General features: G+C 45.5%; 1 protein-coding gene across 1 annotated transcript in view; it reads right to left on the bottom strand.

The window, feature by feature from the left end:
* The window catches only part of LOC143975639 (von Willebrand factor A domain-containing protein 5A-like), a 157092-nt gene that overhangs the window by 60732 nt on the left and 74248 nt on the right, over nt 1-22112 (bottom strand). The window contains exons 8-11 of the mRNA XM_077478129.1: nt 19946-20034; nt 11020-11164; nt 10418-10497; nt 5082-5196 (exon numbers count right to left, since the gene is read on the bottom strand). Of these exons, the coding sequence (XP_077334255.1) occupies nt 5082-5196; nt 10418-10497; nt 11020-11164; nt 19946-20034 (429 nt within the window). The remainder of the gene's footprint in view (nt 1-5081; nt 5197-10417; nt 10498-11019; nt 11165-19945; nt 20035-22112) is intronic.

A 22112-nucleotide genomic window follows, 5' to 3' on the forward strand; every position in this document is an offset into this window, starting at 1 on the left:
TGTCCTCTTCTGGCTCCTGCTGCCTCTCAGGAAAGCCTCCTTCAACTTCTCCCATGGTAGGATCCTTCTAGGCCAGCTACCTTAACTTCTGGCCCAGAGTAGAGCCCCTCCCCGGCAGGGGTCCCTTCAGGGCCACCGTCAGCCTCCCCCCCTGCACTTCATCTCCATCTTCCACCCGACTTCACTGCTGGCACAACTCAATCATATTTAGTGGCTCACTTAGTCCCATGCGAGGCCCACCACCGGGGGATTGGCCAAGTTCCCCTTAAATATGCAGGACAACCTTCCTAGCCTCTGCCCACTCAATTATAGAACATTCTGCAACATTCTAGAACCAGAAGGGGGGCACCAGAGAGCTGCCTGGATGAGTCATTCAGCCCTGAACTTTAATGAACCCTGACCCAGATTCCATAGCTCAGGCTTAGCCCTGAGCCAAACTATAATTTACCTCCAATACCACTAGTAGTAAACATGAGGGTGCTACCTATGATGTAAGCTAGAGAACTTAGACTGTAACTTCCTTGAGAGTAGGGACTGATGTGAATGTACAATATGTAAAGCACTGAGTAAATTGTTGGCACTATATAAATGCCTGTGATTAAAAAAAAAAAAAAATAGAGCTACATTATCTTTTGTCTTTTTTATCTTCCTAGAGTTAAAGTGGTTGTAAACATCAGACATGAAATATAATGTGTACTCGTCTCTAGCCAGAGCAGTGGCGGCTGGTGAAGTTTTAAGATGGGGGGGCGCTAGACCCCGTCCACCCCTTAGACTCCTCCCACTTCTCATAAGCCACACTCCTTATAGAATCCACCAACTCCGTCCCCTGTAGTACATCATATACCAGGCTGTACATTATACACAGGGCTCTATACATCATATACAAGGCTGTACATTATACACGGGGCTCTATACTTCATATACCAGGCTCTACATTATAGACAGGGCTCTGTACATCATATACCAGGCTGTAAATTATACACCGGCTCTGTACATCATATACCAGGCTCTACATTATACACCGCCTTCTGTACATCATATACCAGGCTGCACATTATCCACCGGGCTCTGTACATCATATACCAGGCTCTACATTATACACCAGGTTCTAATGACACATCAATCTGTCTGACAGCCCAGTCACACTCCTTGTTCACCAGAGAAAAAAAAAACAGGAAACACAAAAAAAGGTGCTCGGGAAACAGCAATAGGCAGAGGTCACCGCAGACAATGAAGTACAAGAAAGCCTAATAAAATAAAACAAATACAGTCATCACATTTAGGGACTGCAATAATGCAATATTTTACATGTTTGCCTTTGGTGGTGGGATCAGAGGGATGGTGGTGATCAGGGAAAGAGGAATGGAGGTGGGGTGGGGAGTTGGATCAGGGACAGAAGGATGGTGGGTAGGATGGGATCAGGGACAGAGGGATGGTGGGTGGAATGGGATCAGGGACAGAGGGATGGTGGGATGGATCAGGGACAGAGGGATGGATCAGGGACAGAGGGATGGTGGGTGGGATGGATCAGGGACAGAGGGATGGATCAGGGACAGATGGATGGTGGGTGGGATGGGATCAGGGACAGGGGCAGCTAGCACAGTGAAGCTGATGGCAGAATAGCCTAGTGTTAGGTTTCCTGGAGAGATCGGCTGTGTCAGCTGCAGCTGTTTGGTGACTGAATGGCTGTGACAGGGACGCCCAGTAGTATGCACAGATCTCCTGTTCACTGAGTTAGTGATATTCACAGGTGCCTGGCATGCTCTCCTACCGGACAGCTCCGCTCCATGCAAAGAACGGAGCTGCCGACGACACTTACGGTTTTCGTTTGCCCATGAATTCCGGAAGTAACCTCTAATTGTAAACAATGCTCCCGCCCGTGGTTATTCTACCGGCGGAAGCTAATCGGCGCTTTGCATTGCGCCGCAAGGTGGGTTAAAAGCCCGCAAATGAAGCGCCATGGATGCAGTCTTGTAATTGCATCGACGTGGCGCTTCTCATAGTGCACTACGACCGGCGCAACAGTGCACTATGTTAAATTACTTTTTTTTTTTTTTTTTTTTTTTTTTTTAAGTCTTAAAGGGCCCATTTTTTTTTACTTTTTTTTTTTTACTTTTTTTTTCTGACACTACAGGAGGGGCACAAAGTGTAATTTCTGTCTGCTGCCTCCTTCTTCTACTATCAGCATGAATCAGTTCTGACAAGTTTTTCTGACATCAAGAGAAAAAAAAAAGGTGACAGGGGAGAGATTATGAGCGGATTGACAGCCTCAGCTCTGTTCCTGTGTGGAGGGGGGTTGTGTCTCTTCACTCTAATCAGATCCAATAGCTACCAGATCTGAACCCACATTACAGAGATCTATGGCCTGGTCATGAGCTATGGCAAGGAAGGATTTAATGAGTTCATGCATGAAGCCTGCACTACGTGCACAGCAGGACCCCATTCTGTTACTGGGAGTGAGGTAACAAAGGAACGCTGGACTGGAGGAGTGGGCGCAGGCTCAGCATGTCCCTCCTAATGCAACATTTACCAAGTTATAGTGTGTAGTGACATACTAAAGACAAATTCACTGTGCACTACCATATCTCCCAACTTTTGAACTTCCGAATGAGGGACACTTGAGAGAATGGGGATCTGTGGTGTGCATAGCGCGCCACAGCAAAATGTGGGTGTAGCCAAACTTGGCAGTGGTAGGGCTTAAGGGGCGTGGTTAAACAAAACCCAGGATTAAGGGGTGCGCTACATAAAAAGTGCAGGATTGAGGGGTGCGCTATGTACTGTGTGCATGGTTGAGGTGTGCGCTATGTACTGCCTGCAGGGCCGAGGGGTGTGCTGTGTACTGCGCGAAGGGCTGAGGAGTGCACTGTGTACTACGTGCAGGACTGAGGAGTGCGCTGTGTACTGCTTGCAGGGCTGAGGGGTGCACTGTATACTGCTTGCAGGGCTGTGGGGTGCGTTGTAAACTGCTTTCAGGGCTGAGGGGTGCACTGTGTACTGCATTCAGGTTTGAGGGGGTGCGCTGTGTACTGTGTGCAGGGTTGAGAAGGTCCACTGTGTACTCCATACAGGGTTGAGGAGGTGCTCTGTGTACTGCGTGCAGGGCTCAGGGGTGTGCGGTGTACTCTGTGCAGGGTTAAGGGTTGTGTTGCGTACTGCATACGGGGCTGAGGGGTGCACTGTGTACTGCATGCGGGGCTGAGGGGGGCGATGTGTACTGCATGCGGGGCTGAGGGGGGCGATGTGTACTGCATGCAGGGCTGAGGGGTGCGCTGTGTACTGCGTGCAGGGCTGAGGGGTGCGCTGTGTAATGCATGCAGGGCTGAGAAGTGTGCTATGTACTGAGTGCAGGGTTGAGGGGTGCACTGTTTATTGCATACGGGGCTGAGGGGTCTCACAGACCTGTATCTTCTTCTTTAAGAGGCTCCTCTGTCCTCCACTCATTACCTTTATTAATGGCACCTGTTTGAACTTGTTATCAATATAAAAAACACCTGTTCACAACCTCAAACAGTCACACTGCAAACTCCACTATGGTGAAGACCAAAGAGCTGTTGAAGGACACCAGAAACAAACCAGGCTGGGAAGACTGAATCTGCAATAGGCAAGCAGCTTGGTGTGAAGAAATCAACTGTGGGAGAAATAATTAGAAAATGGAAGACATACAAGACCACTGATAATCTCCCTCGATCTGGGTCTCCACGCAAGATCTCACCCAGTGGGGTCAAAATGATCACAAGAACGGTGAGCAAAAATCCCAGAACCACACGGGGGACCCATCAGTAACACACTACACCGCCAGGGACTCAGATCCTGCAGTGCTAGACGTGTCCCTCTGCTTAAGCCAGTACATGTCCGGGCCTGTCTGAGGTTTGCTAAAGAGCATTTGGATGATCCAGAAGAGGATTGGGAGATTATCATATGGTCAAATGAAACCAAAGTAGAACTGTTTGGTAGAAACACAACTCGTCGTATTTGGAGGAGAGAGAATGCCGAGCTGCAACCAAAGAACACCATACCTACTGTGAAGCATGGGGGTGGCAACATCATGTTTCTCTGCAAAGGGAACAGGACGACTGATCTGTGTAGATGAAAGAATGAATGAGGCCATGTATCGTGAGATTTTGAGTGCAAACCTCCTCCCATCAGCAAGAGCATTGAAGATGAAACATGGCTGGGTCTTTCAGCATGACAATGATCCCAAACACTCCGCCCGGGCAACGAAGGAGTGGCTTTGTAAGAAGCATTTCAAGGTCCTGGAGTGGCCTAGCCAGTCTCCAGATCTCAACCCCATAGAAAACCTTTGGAGGGAGTTAAAAGTCCGTGTTGCCCAGCGACAGCCCCAAAACATCACTGCTCTAGAGGAAATCTGCATGGAGGACATGGAGGCCAACATACCAGCAACAGTGTGTGACAACCTTGTGAAGACTAAGGCCCCTTTCACACGGGACGGATCCGTAATGATCCGCCCCATGATGATCCACTTGCTCAGTGGGGATCGCTCCGTTTATCCCCGCTGAGACGGCGGATGACAGGGCGGTCCCAACACCCTGTCAGCTCTCTGCTCTCCTCTATGGGGGATCGGATGAACACGGACTGTCTGTCAAACATGATCAAACAGAGGCTATATTGTAACTTATTCGCTGTAAAGGATAGCAAGGTTTAAAGGGGGTGTAAACCCTTGTGTTTTTTCATCTTAATGCATCCTATGCATTAAGTTTGTTGTTAAATCTGAAAGCCAGAAGGTCCACTTATAGTTCTCCTACCTGCAAAAGAGGTCTTCTTGAAATACCCCTGAGGTGAAGGGGCCATGCTGGAGTCTAGGCGTTCATGCCTAAAGAAGTACACCAACCAATTTACCACTCCGGGGATGTGTGTATGTTGTTTGTGAATATGAAATATTGTGGGAGCGAGAGGAAGAAAAAAAGAATAAGATGGGAATCGGTGGGTAGGGAACATGTATGAGGGTTGTTTGTACATATGGCAACTTTGAATAACTGATGGATCCCAGCTTTCTTACCATTCTAAAACTCTGTAACTCAATATCCGTCCTTCTAGGGGTGTGGGCTCTTGTATACTCTTACCTTGGGTTGCATGCGGTCTTTGCCAATGAAAAACTCAAAGATTCCATTTCCTGCCCAGGCCATGCCTTTAATGAGGGATGTGGAGGCTCCTTCACCGATCCCAAATGTAAAACACCTGCAAAAGGGAGGACAAGTCTTAATAACTCCCTGCGTTTGGCTGTACAAGATGATTAGAACTAAAACTCTCTTGGATCAGACCATTCTGAAAGGTAAAGCTTTGACACTTCATGATGGTCCTGAAGTTTGCCTAGCCAGTGAGGTATCCCTTCATAGTTGGAATATGTAAGGGACAGGGTCAGAGTTTCTGTCAGAATGGTTCAGTATTCAGCAGTAAAAATCAGAGTACTAGTCTCATTCTTAAAAAAAAAAAAAAAACAGCCACATAACCATCAGCTGGATAGGATATCAACTGCAAGTTGTTTAAAATCTTGTATTTATTAATTTTTTTGTGGCCAGAACTGAAGCAAATAAAATAAAATAAATACATATTAAAATAAATACATGAATGAGACATGTGCACTGACAAAAAATTTGTTAGTTTTCGTTTCATTTTTTTCTTTGCTTTTTTCGGAAATTAGAAAATTTGGAAATTCGGATTTTCGAATTTCCGAATTTTCCAAATTTCCAATTTTCCTTGGCTGAAAAGGATAGGAGGGTTTACTTACACTTTAAATTAATAAAAGTGTTTTAAAAAAAAGTAAAAGCACCTGTATCTCCCTGTGTGCACACACAAATGCAAATGCAAGCAAAGAGCACCCGCATGCATGTAAAAAGCAACACATATGAGGTATCACTGCGACTGTTGGAGTGAAAGCAGTATGTCTAGGGCCATAATTCATGGTGAACTCCAAATTGATAACCTGTAAAAGCCTTTAAAACATTGCCCAAGGACAATTTTGGGTAATGTAGTTTTTTGCCATCTTGAGGTTTGACATGTTTGGTGTTTATTTACTCAACACACAACACACCCATACTGTATATACTGCATTGCCAGGTAGGGGGTGCGTGCACCCACCCGGCTCCCGCTGTGATTTTTCACAGCACATGCCAATCACCGGGTCCCGGTTTCCTGTCGAATAATGCATCCTGTCGAAAAATGCATCCGACGCACTACGCATGCGCAGTATGTCACGCCACTCCAGCTGATATCCCGATCAGCTGGCGTGACGTATCGACTGGGCATGCGCAGTTCATTGGATGCATTTCCTATGAATGGCAAGCCACGGAGAACGCGCGGAGAGAGAGAATCTAAATGTAAGATTCTGCCTCGTTCTCTGCACATCTGAACACTGATATAAGGGAAGACTCCACTGGGAACACTGATGTAAGGGAGAACTCCGCTGGGAACAATGATACAAGGGAGAACTCCGCTGGGAACACTGATGCAAGGGAGAACTCTGCTGGGAACATTGATGTAAGGTAGAACTTCACTGGGAACATTAATGTAAGGGAAAACTCTGTTGGGAACAATGATGCAAGGGAGAACTCCGCTGGGTACACTGATGTAAGGGAGAACTCCGCTGGTAACACTGATGTAAGGGAGAACTCCAATGGGAACACTGGTGCAAGGGAGTCCCCCTGCAGAGCCCCTCCATAAATCAGATGTCCCCCATTGGAGCCCCTCCATAAATCATATGAGCCCCGGCAGAGCCCCTCCATAAATCAGATGTCCCCCAGCGAGCCCCTCCATAAATCAGATGACCCCCCAGAGACCCTCCATAAATCAGATGTCCCCCAGCAGTGCCCCTTCATAAATCAGATACCCCCCCCCCCCCCTCGGCACTCCTTTACAGTGTTGTATGAATGTATTGTACTCACAACAATATGCAACTTCTGCCGTCTAGCAAAAGACCAAATACGGCCTAAAGCAACCATCGTCTATGTCCAGAAACAACCTCTGTCCAAGTCCAGAAATTCACGCTGCAAGATCATGCCACAATCCGCCCAATAAAAAATCCAAAAATTTGCGCCTCGAGATCTCGCCACAATCCTCCCAATAACAAGCGTTTTAGGCCCCTAGGACGTTGCGCACATGTGCGGAGAGAGAGGTAGAATCTGGCATTACACTCCGCTCTCTCCGTGGCTTGCCTCTCATCGGAAAATGCATCCGACGAACTGTGCATGCTCAGTTCAAATGTCACACCAGCTGATCGGGATATCAGCTGGAGTGACGTCTCATACTGCGCATGTGCAGTGCTTCGGATGCATTTCTCAATAGGAGGCATTATTCGACAGAACACCGGCCAGTGATTCACCACCTGCTGATTGGCTGTGATCTTCCCTGACCACAGCTCTGTGAGCGTAAACAGCACAGAGCTGTGTTCAGTGACAGGGAATCTCATTGCTAAGCAGGGAATGAAAATAACTAGATCCCCAGTAAAAGCAGCACACAATACACACATAACACATTATTAGGCACATATTTAACCGTTTGATTGCCCTGGATGTTAACCCCTTCCCAGTCAGTGACATTTTTACAGTGACAGTGCTGATCACTGTAATAATTTCACTGGTGGTGTCAGTGGCAGTTAGTTCCCACAAAGTGTCAGTTAGTGTTAGATTGCCTGCCATTCTGCTATAAGTCGCTGATCACCGCCATTACTAGTATAAAAAAAAAGAATAAATAAAAATTCCAGCATATATCCCATAGTTTGTAGATGCTATAACTTTCACACAAACCAATCACTATACACTTATTGGGATTTTATAGGATATGTTTTATAGCTGAAAGTAAAAAATATTGTTTTTCTTTCAAAATTGTCATTTGTTTAACTACTTGCTGACCGGGTCATAGCTGAATGACAGATACAGCGCGGTCGGTTAACTCTGGGAGGGCGTACTATGACGTCCTCCCAGAATCGCACTCCCGCGCACCCCCTGGGACCCGACACATCACAGAACAGGGTAAAGGGTCAATGACAGCGACCCTTTATCACGTGATAGCTCTGTCCAATGTCGGAGTGATAAATTGTCAACAAACCGAAGCTTGTCCGGTTCAGCTCCTCCCCTCTCCTCACACCGATCGGTACAGTGTGAGAGGAGAGGGGGAGAGCCGGGTGCATCAGTGCTGTGGGCTGGATCTGAAGTGCCCACAGCGCTGATCTGTGCTCATCCATCCATGCTACATCCATGTCCAGCCATGCTAATCCATCCATCCAGCCATGCACATCCTTGCTCATCCATGCCCAGCCAAGCTCATCCATCCATCCATGCCCACCCTTGTTCATCCATGCCCAGCCACACTCATCCGTCCATGCACAGCCAATCTCATCCATCCATCCATGCACAGCCAAGCTCATCCATGCCCAGCTATGCTCATCCTTGCTCATCCATTCCCATCCATGGCTTATCCGTGCCCATCCATGGCTTGGCAGTGATCATCCGTGCCACATCCATGAACATCCATGCCACATCAGTGCTCATCTGTGCCACATCTGCGCTCATCCGTGCCAAATTCATGCTCAGCCATGATCATCTATACCACATCCGCGCTCATCCATGCGACATCCACGCTCATCCACGCTCAACCATGCCACATCTGCGCTCATCCGTGCCACATCAGTGTTCATCAATGCCACATCCGTGCCACATCAGTACTCATCCGTGCCACATTCATGCCACATCAGGTCGCATCCGTGCCACTACAGTGCCCATCAGTGCTTCACAAAAGTGTAATAGGTAGTCAAATTAGATGTGTCATTTATGCTCCTAGATCCCCTGATGGTGCTATTTGGATGTTGGACCACTCTATGTGGCCAGGCTGTGAAAAAGTCTCACACAAGTGGTATCGCCACACTCAGGAGGAGTAGCAGAGTGTCATTTTTGCTATGTACATGCTATGTGTTGTAAATATCCTATAAATGGACAACTTTGTGTAACAAAAAAAAAAAATCATTTTTTTTACACATTTTCCAAAAATTTGTGGAAAAAAAATGACATGTTCAAAAGACTCACTATGCCTCATAGATTATATTTCCATTTTCCTGGTGCTCCAGGGCCTTCAAAATTGTAAGAGGTAGTCAAGAAATTATATGAGTAATTTATGCTCCTAGAACTCCTAATGGTGCTCCTTGCATGTTGGGCCTCTGTATGTGGCCAAGCTGTGTAAAAGTTTCACACATGTGGTATCGCCATACTTAGGAGGAGTAGCAGAATGTATTTTGGAGTGTCATTTGTGGTGTGCATATGCTGTGTGTGAGAAATAATTTGTTGTTATGACAATTTTGTGAAAAAAAAACTTAATTTTGCAAAGAATTGTAGGAAAAAATTACAACTTCAAAAAACTCACCATGCCTCTTACAAAATACCGTGGAATGTCTACTTTCCAAAAAGGGGTCATTTGGGGAATATTTGTACTTTCCTGACTTGTTAGGATCTCAAGATCCGTCAGTACTTCAGGTGTGATCAATTTCAGAGATTGGCGCCATAGCTTGTGGACTCTATAACTTTCACAAAGACCAAATAATATACACTGATTTGGGTTATTTTTACCAAAGATATGTAGCAGTATACATTTTGGGCAAAATTTAAGAAGAAAAATTACTAATTTGCAAAATGTTATAACCGAAACAAAGAAAAATGCATTTTTTTTTACAAAATTATCTTGTCTGTTTTCATTTATAGCACAAAAAATTAAAATCCCAGTGGTGATCACATACCACCAAAAGAAAGCTCTATTTATGTCAAAGAAAGGACCAAAATGTCATATGGGTACAGTTTTGCATGACTAACTAGTAATTGTCATTCAATTTGTGAGAGCGCTGAAAGCTGAAATTTGGTATGGATAGGAAGGGGTTTAAGGGCCCAGTGGGTAAGTGGTTAAATAATAAAAAAAATTGCATGAACGTGCAATGGTCAGTTAAACTAACAAAGTGCCACATAAAAAAAATTACCTGGTCATGCAGGGAGTCAAACCTTCTGGAGCTGAAGTGGTTAATGTGTCCTTGGCATTACAGAGCTCAGTAGCGCAAGGCAATATTTACACATATATACGATAACTGAATAAGTCAGAGAAGTGATTTATCTGTCTCCCTCATGCTGTTTACAGATTACTTCTCACATAGTTTACATCAGAGAGAGACAGTCTAAAGGCACGCAGTTTTTGCCGTTTTCTCTCTTTAGAAAACCAATAATGCTCTGTAAAAAAATGGTACGGTGATACAGAATGCAAAAACAAATAGGCCAATGTATCTGAATAGAGATGTTGAAATATTATATCTCACCATCAGACAGCAGAACTCTGACTTTTATAGGTGGTGGAGGATGACATTACAATACAGTGAGACAGGACACAGTTGTCAGATTTCAATATAAACGGAAGGAATATTTAGAATTACCGGTGTTTTTGAGCGTTTTTGTGAACTTCATCAATCACTTGCTTTGTGTTTTCGACTTCTCCGTCTGTGAAGACAAACAGCTGGAGAGAGGACAGAGAGGGGATACAACAGTATAAGAAAAAGCTCAACATCTTATATTGGTCATGCTCACACGGGCATATTAATCCATGCCCCCCTGTGATGGCTGGGATTACCCGCGTGGGGATGCACAGGTGTTCCATGCATCCCTGTGTTGGCAATCCCATTTCTGTCAATTGGGACAAAGAAGCTGCACGAACACAGCCGCTGCTCCCAATGTGACATCCATGCAGGTGCGGGGGCAAGGCCTCAATCGCTGTGTGCGCTCAAGACCATGCACACAATGCCACATAAGGATTCACATACCCCGTGTGAAGGAGGCCATTGAAACCAGCATTGCTTAAGTATAAACTGAAATGACTGAGCAATGCAATTTATCAACACTTTATTTCACTGTCTTGCCTCAATATAGAAGTTCATACTAAAGTTATATTATAGGAGAACTTCAGGCATAACCTGAGTGCTTGGAACTCTATTACTCCACACTCTGCAGCAGCTACCAAATGTTTTACAGCCTCACTGACCTGTCTAGGGTGCCCGGCTTTCCCGGCTGTTTGGTAGATCTTCTGTAGAGGTTGGAGAATTTCTGTTCCTCCAAAGCTGGCGTCCATCTCATTCACATTCTTCATCGCCTCCTCCATGGACTGCTGTGTGTACTCCACACTCTCTCTGGGGAACATTAATTAACAAGGTCATGTTATATGGTTGCTGGAGGGGATGAAAACTGCAACTCACATGGGGCAGATTGCAAGGTGATCGGGACTTACAGAAGACTCTACAGATGACCAATATGGCTGAAATCACAAGAATTGACAACATTTTCTGAATTGAAATTTGCTGTGGCATGAACATGCCTTACCAAGACCACACTGTGCTTCTCTGATGTCCATCTATCAACTAAATGTTTCCAACAGTCTGAGAGTGAATATAAATGTAGCACTAACCCCCGAAGGAGCTGCTGGTTCTATTCAGGCTTACTGTTACCTCTTCTGCTCGCCTCTTCATCTCAGGGGGGGTCCCGTGGAAAGTAGCCCAAATGAAGATATATCAGACACGTGGTCATTTTTTTTATATTATTTATTATTATGTCAAAGAAAAATAAAACAAGAAAAAGTGCATACATATTATTACATACAGCCAAAGTGTCACTGATATCAGAAGGCTGTACAGTAAGTAGAGTACAGCCGGTTCAAAACTGGTGTCATGAATAACAAACATTTGTAAAAAGGATCAAAAACAGGGAGAGAGCAATAGCTGGTCCCGACCATGTGGGTCAGCTAGACCTAAACCAAAACACACAGTTAGGGGCAAACCATCTAATTGGCAACATAGATTCAAAATGCCTTGCGTACAAGTATTGGAGTCTTGTTGTCTTCCCTGTTTATATACATAACCTTTTTATATGGTAAATTATTATTGACCTCCGCCTTCCAGGGCCAGATTAAGAACATCATGGGCCTGGTGCTGAGGATTTTGGTGGGGCCTTTTATAAACAATAAATAAATAAAAATGCAACTATTTTTTGTTATAACAAATTCAATTAAAGAGAGAGAGGGGGAGGATGAGAGAGAGAGAAAGACAGAGACAGAGAAAGGGGATTAAATAGGTGTGAGGGGTAAGGGAGGGAGGATGAGAGAGAAAGGGGGGGATGGTAGAGAGAGGACGCACATGAGCATGTGTGGGAATGACATCAACGCAGCCTGGCCAAGGCAAGTGACGGAAGGCACAGAACCCAGAAGGAAGACCGGGTGAAGATGGAAGTGCCCCGCCGGAATGATCACAGCACAGCACTGGAGGGCTCAGTCTGACAGGTAAGTGTACCCTAATGTGCTAATATGCTGGGCATACTTGTACATTATGGCATAACCTACCCCAGGGCCTCTAAAAAGTTGTAATTTTAGAAAAGTTTACTACCGCTTTAATATCACAGGAGCCTCTCATGGGGCCCCTACTTACTCTGTCGCCCTTGGGCAGTGCCTAAGTGCATAGTTGTCATCATTTTAAAAATAATTTCAGGGACACTTTTTTCTACAAGTGCTATATTTAGAGTAGCTGACATCCCCCGTGTTCCTCTATATATCACAATTGTCATTACAAAATGAAATAAGTACTAATAATGGGGAAGAACAAATATGAGGACTGTGAGATTTCCTTTAGTTGAACTGACAAAAGTGCCCATTCTAGAGCTGGTACATTGAGGATATTCAGCATAATAATTTTAAAGAACAGTTTTTGTGGGTAAGAGGCATAGGAGGAGAGGAGTATGGATGGTATAAAAGTGGAAAGTATGTGCAGGTGAGGGAGAGTAATGTGGAGGGTCTAACAGTGGGCACTATGTACAGGAGAGGAGTGTGGAGGGTATGGCAGAAGGCACTATGTACAGGAGAGGAGTGTGAGGGGTATGACAGTGGGCGGTATGCACAGTAGAGGAGTGTAGAGGGTATGACATTGGGCACTATGTATAGGAGAGGAGTGTGGAGAGTATGACAGTAAGTAGTATGTACAGGAGAGCAGTGTTGGAGGTATGACAGTGGGCACTATGTATAGGAGAGAAGTGTTGGAGGTATGACAGTGGGCACTATGTATAGGAGAAGAGTGTGGAGGGTATGACAGTGAGTAGTTTGTACAGGAGAGGAGTGTGGAGGGTATGACAGTGGGGACTATGTATAGGAGAGAAGTGTTGGAGGTATGACAGTGGGCACTATGTATAGGAGAGGAGTGTGGAGGGTATGACAGTGAGTAGTATGTACAGGAGAGAAGTGTGGAGGGTATGATGGTGGGCACTATGCATAGGAGAGGAGTGTGGAGGGTACGACAGTGGGCACTATGTACAGGAGAGAAGTGTATGAAAGCAGGCACTATGTACAGGAGAGGAGTGTGTAGGATATGACAGCGGGCGTTATGTATAGGAGAGAAGTGTTGGAGGTATGACAGTGGGCACTATGTATAGGAGAGGAGTGTGGAGGGTATGACAGTGGGCACTATGTATAGGAGAGGAGTGTGGAGGGTATGACAGTGGGCACTATGTATAGGAGAGGAGTATGGAGGGTATGACAGTGGGCACTATGTATAGGAGAGGAGGATGAAGTAATCTGGGAAGGAAAAATTTAAAGGTTTGTGGAAGGATATTTAGGGACTGCGTAGTGGTTAAGTGGGCCAGACATGGATTAAAATTACACTAATTGAGCAGAGACCAGCCATAGTCGATCTATGTATGGGCTAGCTGGTTTTACACAAGTCAACCTATTAACCGACTTGAGTACAACCAGCCTGTCAGGTTTTCCCCAAAACAATCAGTGCTGCCAGCTATAGTTAGCAACACTAATCATTGTATTCACTGGCAGAACACAATAACACTGCGGGAGTGATTGCCCCATTCACAGGTTAGCAGGTGAGAGGGTGTGTGGGGACAGGCTGGGGAGAGATACTAGTCAGTCCCTGAGTAGACACTGGTTAGTATCAGAGCCAGATACACACAGGTTACATACACTATGATCGTTAGAGCGAGAGCAATAATTCTAGCACTAGACCTCCTCTGCAACTCTAAACATGTAACCTGTAAAAAAAATGTAAAGCATCGCTTAGTACACAACAAGAAATCGTGCTAACTTTTGTGTTTTTTTTTATGAATGAAACAGTTTCTTTCCAAAAAAAAGTTTGAAAAATTGCTGCGCAAATATCGTGTAACATAAAAAGTTGCAAAGACCACCATTTTATTCCATAGGATGTCTGCTAAAACAATATATAATGCTTGGGGGTTCTGAGTCATTTTCTAGCATAAAAAAAATGATGATTTTTACATGTAGGAGAGAAGACTCAGAATGGGCCTGGGTGGCAAGGGGTTAATTATCATAAGTAATATACAAATAATTATTATCAGCACTGTGAGTTCATCCTCTCCATCTGCTGCAGAGTGTTCCAGCTGTATTTATACTGCCGCTCTGTATGCAGCTTCTGACAGGCGGCACAAGCAGCCCCGTATCTCCGGAACCATAGATGATAGCAGCCCCATATTTTAACCAGTGTTGGAGTTGGTATTTAGCTACCTACCCCCCAAATTTGGGGTCTCTGTGACTCCTGGTCGCCGAGCTACAATCCTCGAAGTCGATCCTTTTTTTTTTTTTTTTTGGGCAAATGGGCCTATCTTGAGAAAGGGGCCTGGAGCTGCAGCTCCAATAGCCCCTATGTTAATCCGGCCCTGCCGCCTTCCACTCCACCAGCCCAGGGGGTTCGGGCCGCATCCACTTCCGGGCAATGACCTTCCGCACAGAGAACAAGGTCTCATGCAAGAACGTCTTAGCGTATTTGCCTATAGTATCTGGAAGCACCCCGAGTAGGCATTGTTTTGGGTCTAATGTGACCGGAGAGCCCATGTGATCGTGCAGGAATGTTATAACTTGCGCCCACAGGCCTTGTATTTTAGGAACGTACCCACCTCACTCCCACACATCTAACAAAGGGTAGATTGAGTGCTTTTATATCTGGCAACCCGAAGGGGGGCGAGATATGCCCGGTGGATAATATAAATTTGGGTCAGTCTGTCGGCAAGTTTGGGTGAGACAGCCTTGCACGATTCCAAAGCCTCCTCCCATTCCCCATCCTCCAAAGGGCCTATCACTCTCTCCCACTGGGGCCTGAGATTATGTGCCAGTTTGGTGGAAACAGGGGTAGTGAGCATGTCATAGAAGGACGAAGTTAATTTGCGGGGGTCAGTACTCTTGATTATGGCCATTAGTGCATTAGCGGCTGACTGCGGGATGGATTCAGAAAACTGAGCCTGGGCCGCGGGTCTCACCTGTAAAAATCGGAAGAGCATGTATCTGGGGAGTGAAAATTCTTCTGTAAGCGTGGCAAAGGTTTTAAGGGTTCCGTCAACAAACAATTGATGCATATAGAGAATACCATGAGTAGACCAGAGATCTGCATCGAGAAGTTGTAAAAATTCTGAGTTTTATTATGCCATAATAGAGTGTAATCATTATAGAGTGGTATCCCTAGCTTGACAGAAGCTAAGTCCCATATGAGTCTGTAATGGTATAACAAAGTCTGTCTGTTGTCCCCCAGGCCCGCCCCACTAAGGCCCATTGCCAGTGCGTAAATTGAATATTCGGTGCATTGAGCCCACCTCGGGCATAGCAGTTGGAGAAACCGCCCTCTGTCCGTTTTGTCTATATGGTACAGTTGGGATAATTGTGTCGCAATGTAATAGAGATTAAAATCAGGAAGGGCCATGCCCCTCAGGTCCGTGGGGTTTTTAAGCGCTTGCCAAGCTAATTTGTGTTTGTTGTTTCCCCATACAAAGGGTTTAAGAAGGGCCTCAAGGGATTTAAAATGCTTCAAGGGTAAGTATATCAGGGAGTGCCAGAGAACATAGAGGATCTTGGGTAGCAGAACCATTTTGATGAGGTTTACCCAGCCCCAAACCCCCAGCGGTAGACGGGCCCAGGCCCGTAGTTTGGATTTAACGTGGGAAATTAGAGGGCTTAAATTTAAATGTATATAATCCGTCAGTGATCTGGATACACATATCCCTAGGTACTTGATAATGCTGACTCGTTGTAATGGTAAACTGCCCTGGAATTCAGTCGGTGGGAAGCTGTCAAGTGGAAGAATTTGGGATTTCCCCCAATTGATCTTTAGCCTGGAAAAGGTCCCGAACCTTTCAATTGTCTGGAGAACCGTGTGCAGAGAGGGGCCGGAGTCTGCCAGGTATAACAGTGTGTCATCAGCATACATGCTGATCTTTTCAGTTAGGGTGCCATGGCTCAATCCCCTGATCTCTGGGTTAGCTCGGATAGACACGGCCAAGGGTTCTGCGGCCAAGGCGTATAATAGTGGTGAAAGAGGGCAGCCTTGTCTCGTGCCTCTACTGAGGTCAAACATTCGAGACGGCCAGCCATTAGCCACCACCTTGGCCGTGGGCACCTGGTACAACAGTTGCACCCATTTAATGAACAGTGGTCCAATGCCATATCCCTCCAAGCAGCTCCAGAGATAGCCCCACTCCACTGAATCGAATGCCTTTGCTGTATCCAATGTCACCACCACCCGTGACCCAACTTCCGCATGTGTAGCCTGTAGGTTGATGTAAAGTTTGCGTAGAGTGAGAGCCAGAACGGGATTAGTCGCCATGGTCTCGGCGGTTTATCAAAAGGGATACTGAGGGTGATCCAATATGGGCTGTGGTCCGACAGTAACCTGAGGTAGAACGCAGTTTCGAGAATCTGTGGTGCCAGGGTGTGGGACACAAGTATATAATCTATGCGGGAGGTGTGGGTAGAGGAGAAACAGGAGTAGGCTTGAGTGTGCGGGAAGTTGTGCCTCCATGTGTCTATAAGATGAAAGGTGCAGATGAGTTTAGAGAATTTAGTCGTGTCGGCACTAGCGCATATCGCCTGTGTTGTCTGGAGTCTATCAAGGGCCTGATATAGTGTAGTGTTAAAGTCACCTAACCATATCGCCGGTACTGTGGGGTTATGAGACATAAAGGTAAAGCCTTCCAGGATCACTGTTACATTAAAGGGAGGAGGTATGTAGAAAGCCATAAGGAGGAACGATTCACCGTATAGCTTGGCATGGAGAAATACATACCGGCCGCTGGGGTCAGTTACAAGCTCACAGACTTCAAAATGTACCGATTTGGCGATCAATACTGAGACACCCCTAGCGTGAGTCGTGTGGGTGGAGTGGTATGCCCATCCAACCCAAGGGCGACGAAGGGCCATTTTGAGTCTGCCCTCGACATGCGTCTCGACCAGCACCACAACATCTGCACGTTGCTTTTTGAGGAATGTAAGGGCGGTCGAGCGCAGGCCCCTCACATTCCAAGTGAGGAATTTTATAGTTGCCATGGTGCTGTACAGGGGACACAACCTCGCCTCAGTGAGACATACATCCTGAGGTCTAGTGAAGAATATAGTTTGTAATAGAACTGAGGTACTCTAAACACCATATAAGGCCCCCTTGCAGCATATATACATGTTCCCATAATTGGTTTCTGATGCCTTGTATGCGCACTTGAAAATTGAAAATATAACTGTTTAACAACCCCCTCCCCGCCTTACACCCACCCCAACTTGTGTAGGCATGATCCCTTAACAACTCTGAACTACCATCTGGGACAAACAGTAACTTCACATGTAAGGAGAAAATGAGGAACAGTTTCAGCCACTGGGTCAAGTAGTGGTTCCGAGCAAGCCACCACAGAGAAGGATAGGGATGGGGCCTAGTTGCGTGCCCCTGTAAGTTAGTGTAAAAAAGAGGCAGTAAGACCCAGTTTCTCCGTTCATCTGCATAGTCATGATTCCCAGTGGATAGTGGGGTGTAAATTCGCTGCACTATGCATGCGGCCTGTAGGACCAGCATGCCTCCACAGCTCAGTGTGGCAGATAAGTTCAGGGGTATGAAAAAGACCCCCATGAGGGGGGCAATGAGATGTAGTGAGTCCACTCCAAATATCCCGAAAAAAAAAAAAAACACAGAAGGAGAAGTGGTAGAGAAAAAGGAAGAGAGGAAAAAAAAGGGGGGGTGATTTTTAATCCAGTACTCTAGATGTTGCAGATAGGATTGGATAACAGCAGATGTGATGGTAAGGGTCCCGAAAGGATAGAGTTCCACCTGCCTCCCCGAACCGGGACTGTATATCAACATGGGACTGCCAATCTGTGTGGTGTGGGTCAGGGTGGTAATGCAGCAAGGGTAGTTAAGATAGGCCAAGTAGTGGTGAAGACATGAGACAAAAGCATCACGCCGCATGGCTCACCTGGTGAGTGGTCAGTCTCCCCTGCCATGCGTAGATCTGCGATCCACACGTGGTCCTTTTTGAAGATTTATTTAAGAGTAACATCAAGGAAAGACACAGTCCTTCAATAGAGGATTAGAGGATAAGGGGGAATTCAGGCACTCGGCAACTGAGAGCTAGAGGATATCAGTCAGATCCAGAGGACAAACAGACTGGATCCAGCAGTCACCGGATTGGCCCCTCTCACTTGACCTAGCAGGCGATGATATGCCAACAAAGTCTCTGCCACAGACTTGTTAATTGAACTTAGTGGTTCTTGAAAGTAGATGCGCAACAAAGTCACTGCCACAGACTTGTTAATTAAACTTAGAGATTCTTAAGAGTTTTTAGGAAGAACTACCATACAGTACCAGATTCTTTCAGCTGACCCGGCGATACTGTAAGGATATTGATCCGGGTTACGTCCTCAAACTGAGTTTCCAGGCTCCTCCAGAGACACCAGCCTTGTGGTCGGTCCTCCACTGGAAAAGTCCTCCCCTGGATCCTCCAGCTTTTCTTGGCTTCTCCCCGCAGGCAAGCCAGCACAGGACCACCCCTGGATCAGTAGGCCCCAAGACATTCCTGGGCCTACACTCTCAGTTGCAGAGCCTCGGACCAGCAGGCCCCCAAGGCGCAGGACCATGCGTCACAGATCCCAGGCCAGGAGGGCCCTGGGGTTGGGATCACTGACCCCAGAAAGCAAAAACGAACGAACCCATAAAAATGGCGTCGGTACCTTAAATACCCTCTCCCAGAATGCACAGCAGGGTAAACCCCACCCACTGAACCATTTCCGAGCAAGAGGCGGTATCCAATACATCCAGCCTGCTGCTGTTCCACACCCACTGACGGTGACAGTGACACCTACGGTCAGGTGGGAATCAGTGCAACCCAACTGGACTGGTACAGAAACCAGAACTTTTAGAGAAATTATTCTGAGCCAAACTGCAGCCTCAGACAATTAAATTAAAAAAAAAAAACAATAGCGTCTGCTCATCAGGAGCAGGGCGCTACATAAATAATGAAAAAAGCAGCCAAACAGTGACTGAATTTGTTACTGACACAAACAAAAATGTAGTTCTAAAACACAGAGGGGTTACACAATAATATACAGTCCACCACACTGTAATTCAGTGTAATTTATATAGCACAATAATATATAACCCACCACATTTTAATTCAGTGTATTGTTGATAGTATTGCATATAGTACTGTACATTGGCAGCTATCTCTCCCTGAGAACACCCATGGAGCTCTTCTTATTTAGTCCAGGTCTCTCCAACAAACACTGACAAAAGGCTGCTGGGAACCCTAAATGTTATGGGGGGGGGGGGGTCGGCTGCATGGTCGGTTCTGCTAAGCCACCAGACCACAGTTTAAAAGCTAGGATGGGCGTGATTGGTAAGTGGTTGCTATTGCATCAAATGGCCAATTTCCGGAACTGCGAACAACTTGAGTTCCAGTTGAACTTATTTTCTCCTCCAAGTTCATCCCTAATGGTTACTTTATTTCCTAGGAGATTGCCATAGAGCTGTCATGATGCGTACAGCCATATACATCATACCACTGATATACAGAAGCCCATACTGTAAAGGTTCATCATGGATTTAAAGCCTTTTAATGAAACTGCTTAACATAGCGGCTGCCCACAGTCCAACTTTTATACTCACGGGAAGAAAGACTTGAAATGGTGGCCAAAGCCATAAATATTAAAGTAACACCCGAGAGGTAAACTCTTCAATAGAAGAAGCAGTGTCTCCTACAGACGAAAGACATTGGATGGGGGTGAAAAAGCGTACATATTGAACATACTTCAAATATACAAAAGGTTAGCAGTGATATGCCAAAATGGGTCGGAATTTGGCTCCGCTATTTTATAGTATTGGCCATGTTGAGAGAAATAGGCACTGCTTACCTGCTTTGGTTAAATAAAAAGCCTGTTGTTTACAGAGCTCAATAACGCAAGCTGAAATTTACATTCACAGCTTAATGATTTGGGGGACTGCCTACACAGAAATCGGAGCCATATTTGTTATAATGAAAATTGATATCCACGTGCACTTTCATTTTATCATTAATCACAATTGCCAATTGTGTAACTGGATGCTTCCGCGGCATGCTGGTTCACTTCACCTGACTTTATACTGTTACAAATCAAGCCCGGCATCAACTCACTTCTCTGAACTTGACCTTAGCTTCACATTCCAGCAAAATGAGGTCCCCTTATCAGTTCATCAGGTATGAAGTGAAGGGAAGACAGTGAATATTGCTAGCAGCTATAGCAGCTGCGAGCAATAATCGCAGGTAAAAAACACGGTCGGACCAAGTTGTCGGAAAATCCAATCGTTCGGAACGTGATGGCATTCGTTCAATGTGACGGGACTACGTTGCGGCTAGTAGCCCATAGCTTTGGTCTCATAATTTGATCTGAGCATGCGTGGCACTTTGTCCGATTGGAATTCTCTACAAACGATCGGAAAAAGTCCGATCTGATTTTTTTGTCGGAAAAATTGAGATCCTGCTCTCAAATTTTTTCCGTTGGAATTTCCGACGGAAAAAGTCCGATAGAGCCCACACACGATTGGATTTTCCGACAATATAATCTGATCGGACCTTTTCCGTCGGAATTTCCGACTGCGTGTACAGGGCAATAAGTAGTAAAGACCACTCATCCCCTTACATACAGGACAGCCCATGTTCTGCCTGATGCTAAATCAGCCTTTTTTCAACCAGGGTGCCCTTGAGGTTTTTTCAGGGGTGCCTTGGCAAAATGCCTAAAAATTGATTGAAAATAAATGTATACAAGCCAGCATGAGGATCAAGTCTGTCTTTTTAGTTACACAAAGCCATGGGTTTTTATTATTCACCATTACAACTTTCTAGACTCTGACATCCTAATGCCATGTACACACGACCGGACTTTTCAACTGACTTTCGGCGGAGTTCCGACGGACTTTTCAAATGAACGGACTTGGCCACACACAATCACACCAAAATCTGATGGATTTAAACGTGATGACATAGGATCGCACTAGAATAAGGAAGTTCATAGCCAGTAACCAATAGCTGCCCTAGCGTCGGTTTTCGTCCATCGGACTAGCATACAGACGAACTGATTTCTCGATAGGAACTGGGAGTTCCGGCCAAAGGTGTTCCGGCCGAAAAATTTGAAACATGTTCTATTTCTAAAGTCTGTCAGATTTTTGGACAGCAAAGGTCCGATGGAGCCCACACACAATCGAATTGTCCGACGGATTCGTTCCGTCAGACCTTTGCTGTCAAAGTCTGGTTGTGTGTACGCGCCATTACAACCAATAATGTTAATAATAAGGAGGATGTCTATTGCCCCCACAGCATCCTTGTTTGACCCTCCTGTGCCCCTCTCCCTCAGCACTGGGGTGACATTAGCTGACTGATGGAGAAAAATTGAGGAAGAAGAGAAACATTGGAATATTAGTCAATACCAGTGTGCAAAAGTCTATTTGCTTTGGAAAAATAAATCACCTCTTGTGTTGGGTGTCCTACATGTGGATGCTGCTGCAGTTTGTAAAACTATTAGAATATTTTTTCCAATTTTAGAATTGGTTGCCTCAAGACTGGCCATAATTTTAAAGGGTGCCTTTAGATTGTCTATAATTTTAAAGTGGAAGTCAAAGCAAAATCTAAAATACCTCTCTATCCCTATAAAGAAAGGATGAGTATACATAGGTACATAGTAGGTGAGGTTGAAAAAAGACACAAGTCCATCAAGTCCAACCTATGTGTGTGATTATATGTCATTATTACATTGTATATCCCTGTATGTTGTGGTCGTTCAGGTGGTTATCTAATAGTTTT

This window comes from Lithobates pipiens, unplaced genomic scaffold (genome assembly GCF_037356315.1).
Source record: "Lithobates pipiens isolate NorthernLeopardFrog02 unplaced genomic scaffold, aLitPip1_a1.2 Scaffold_13, whole genome shotgun sequence".
NCBI lineage: Eukaryota > Metazoa > Chordata > Amphibia > Anura > Ranidae > Lithobates > Lithobates pipiens.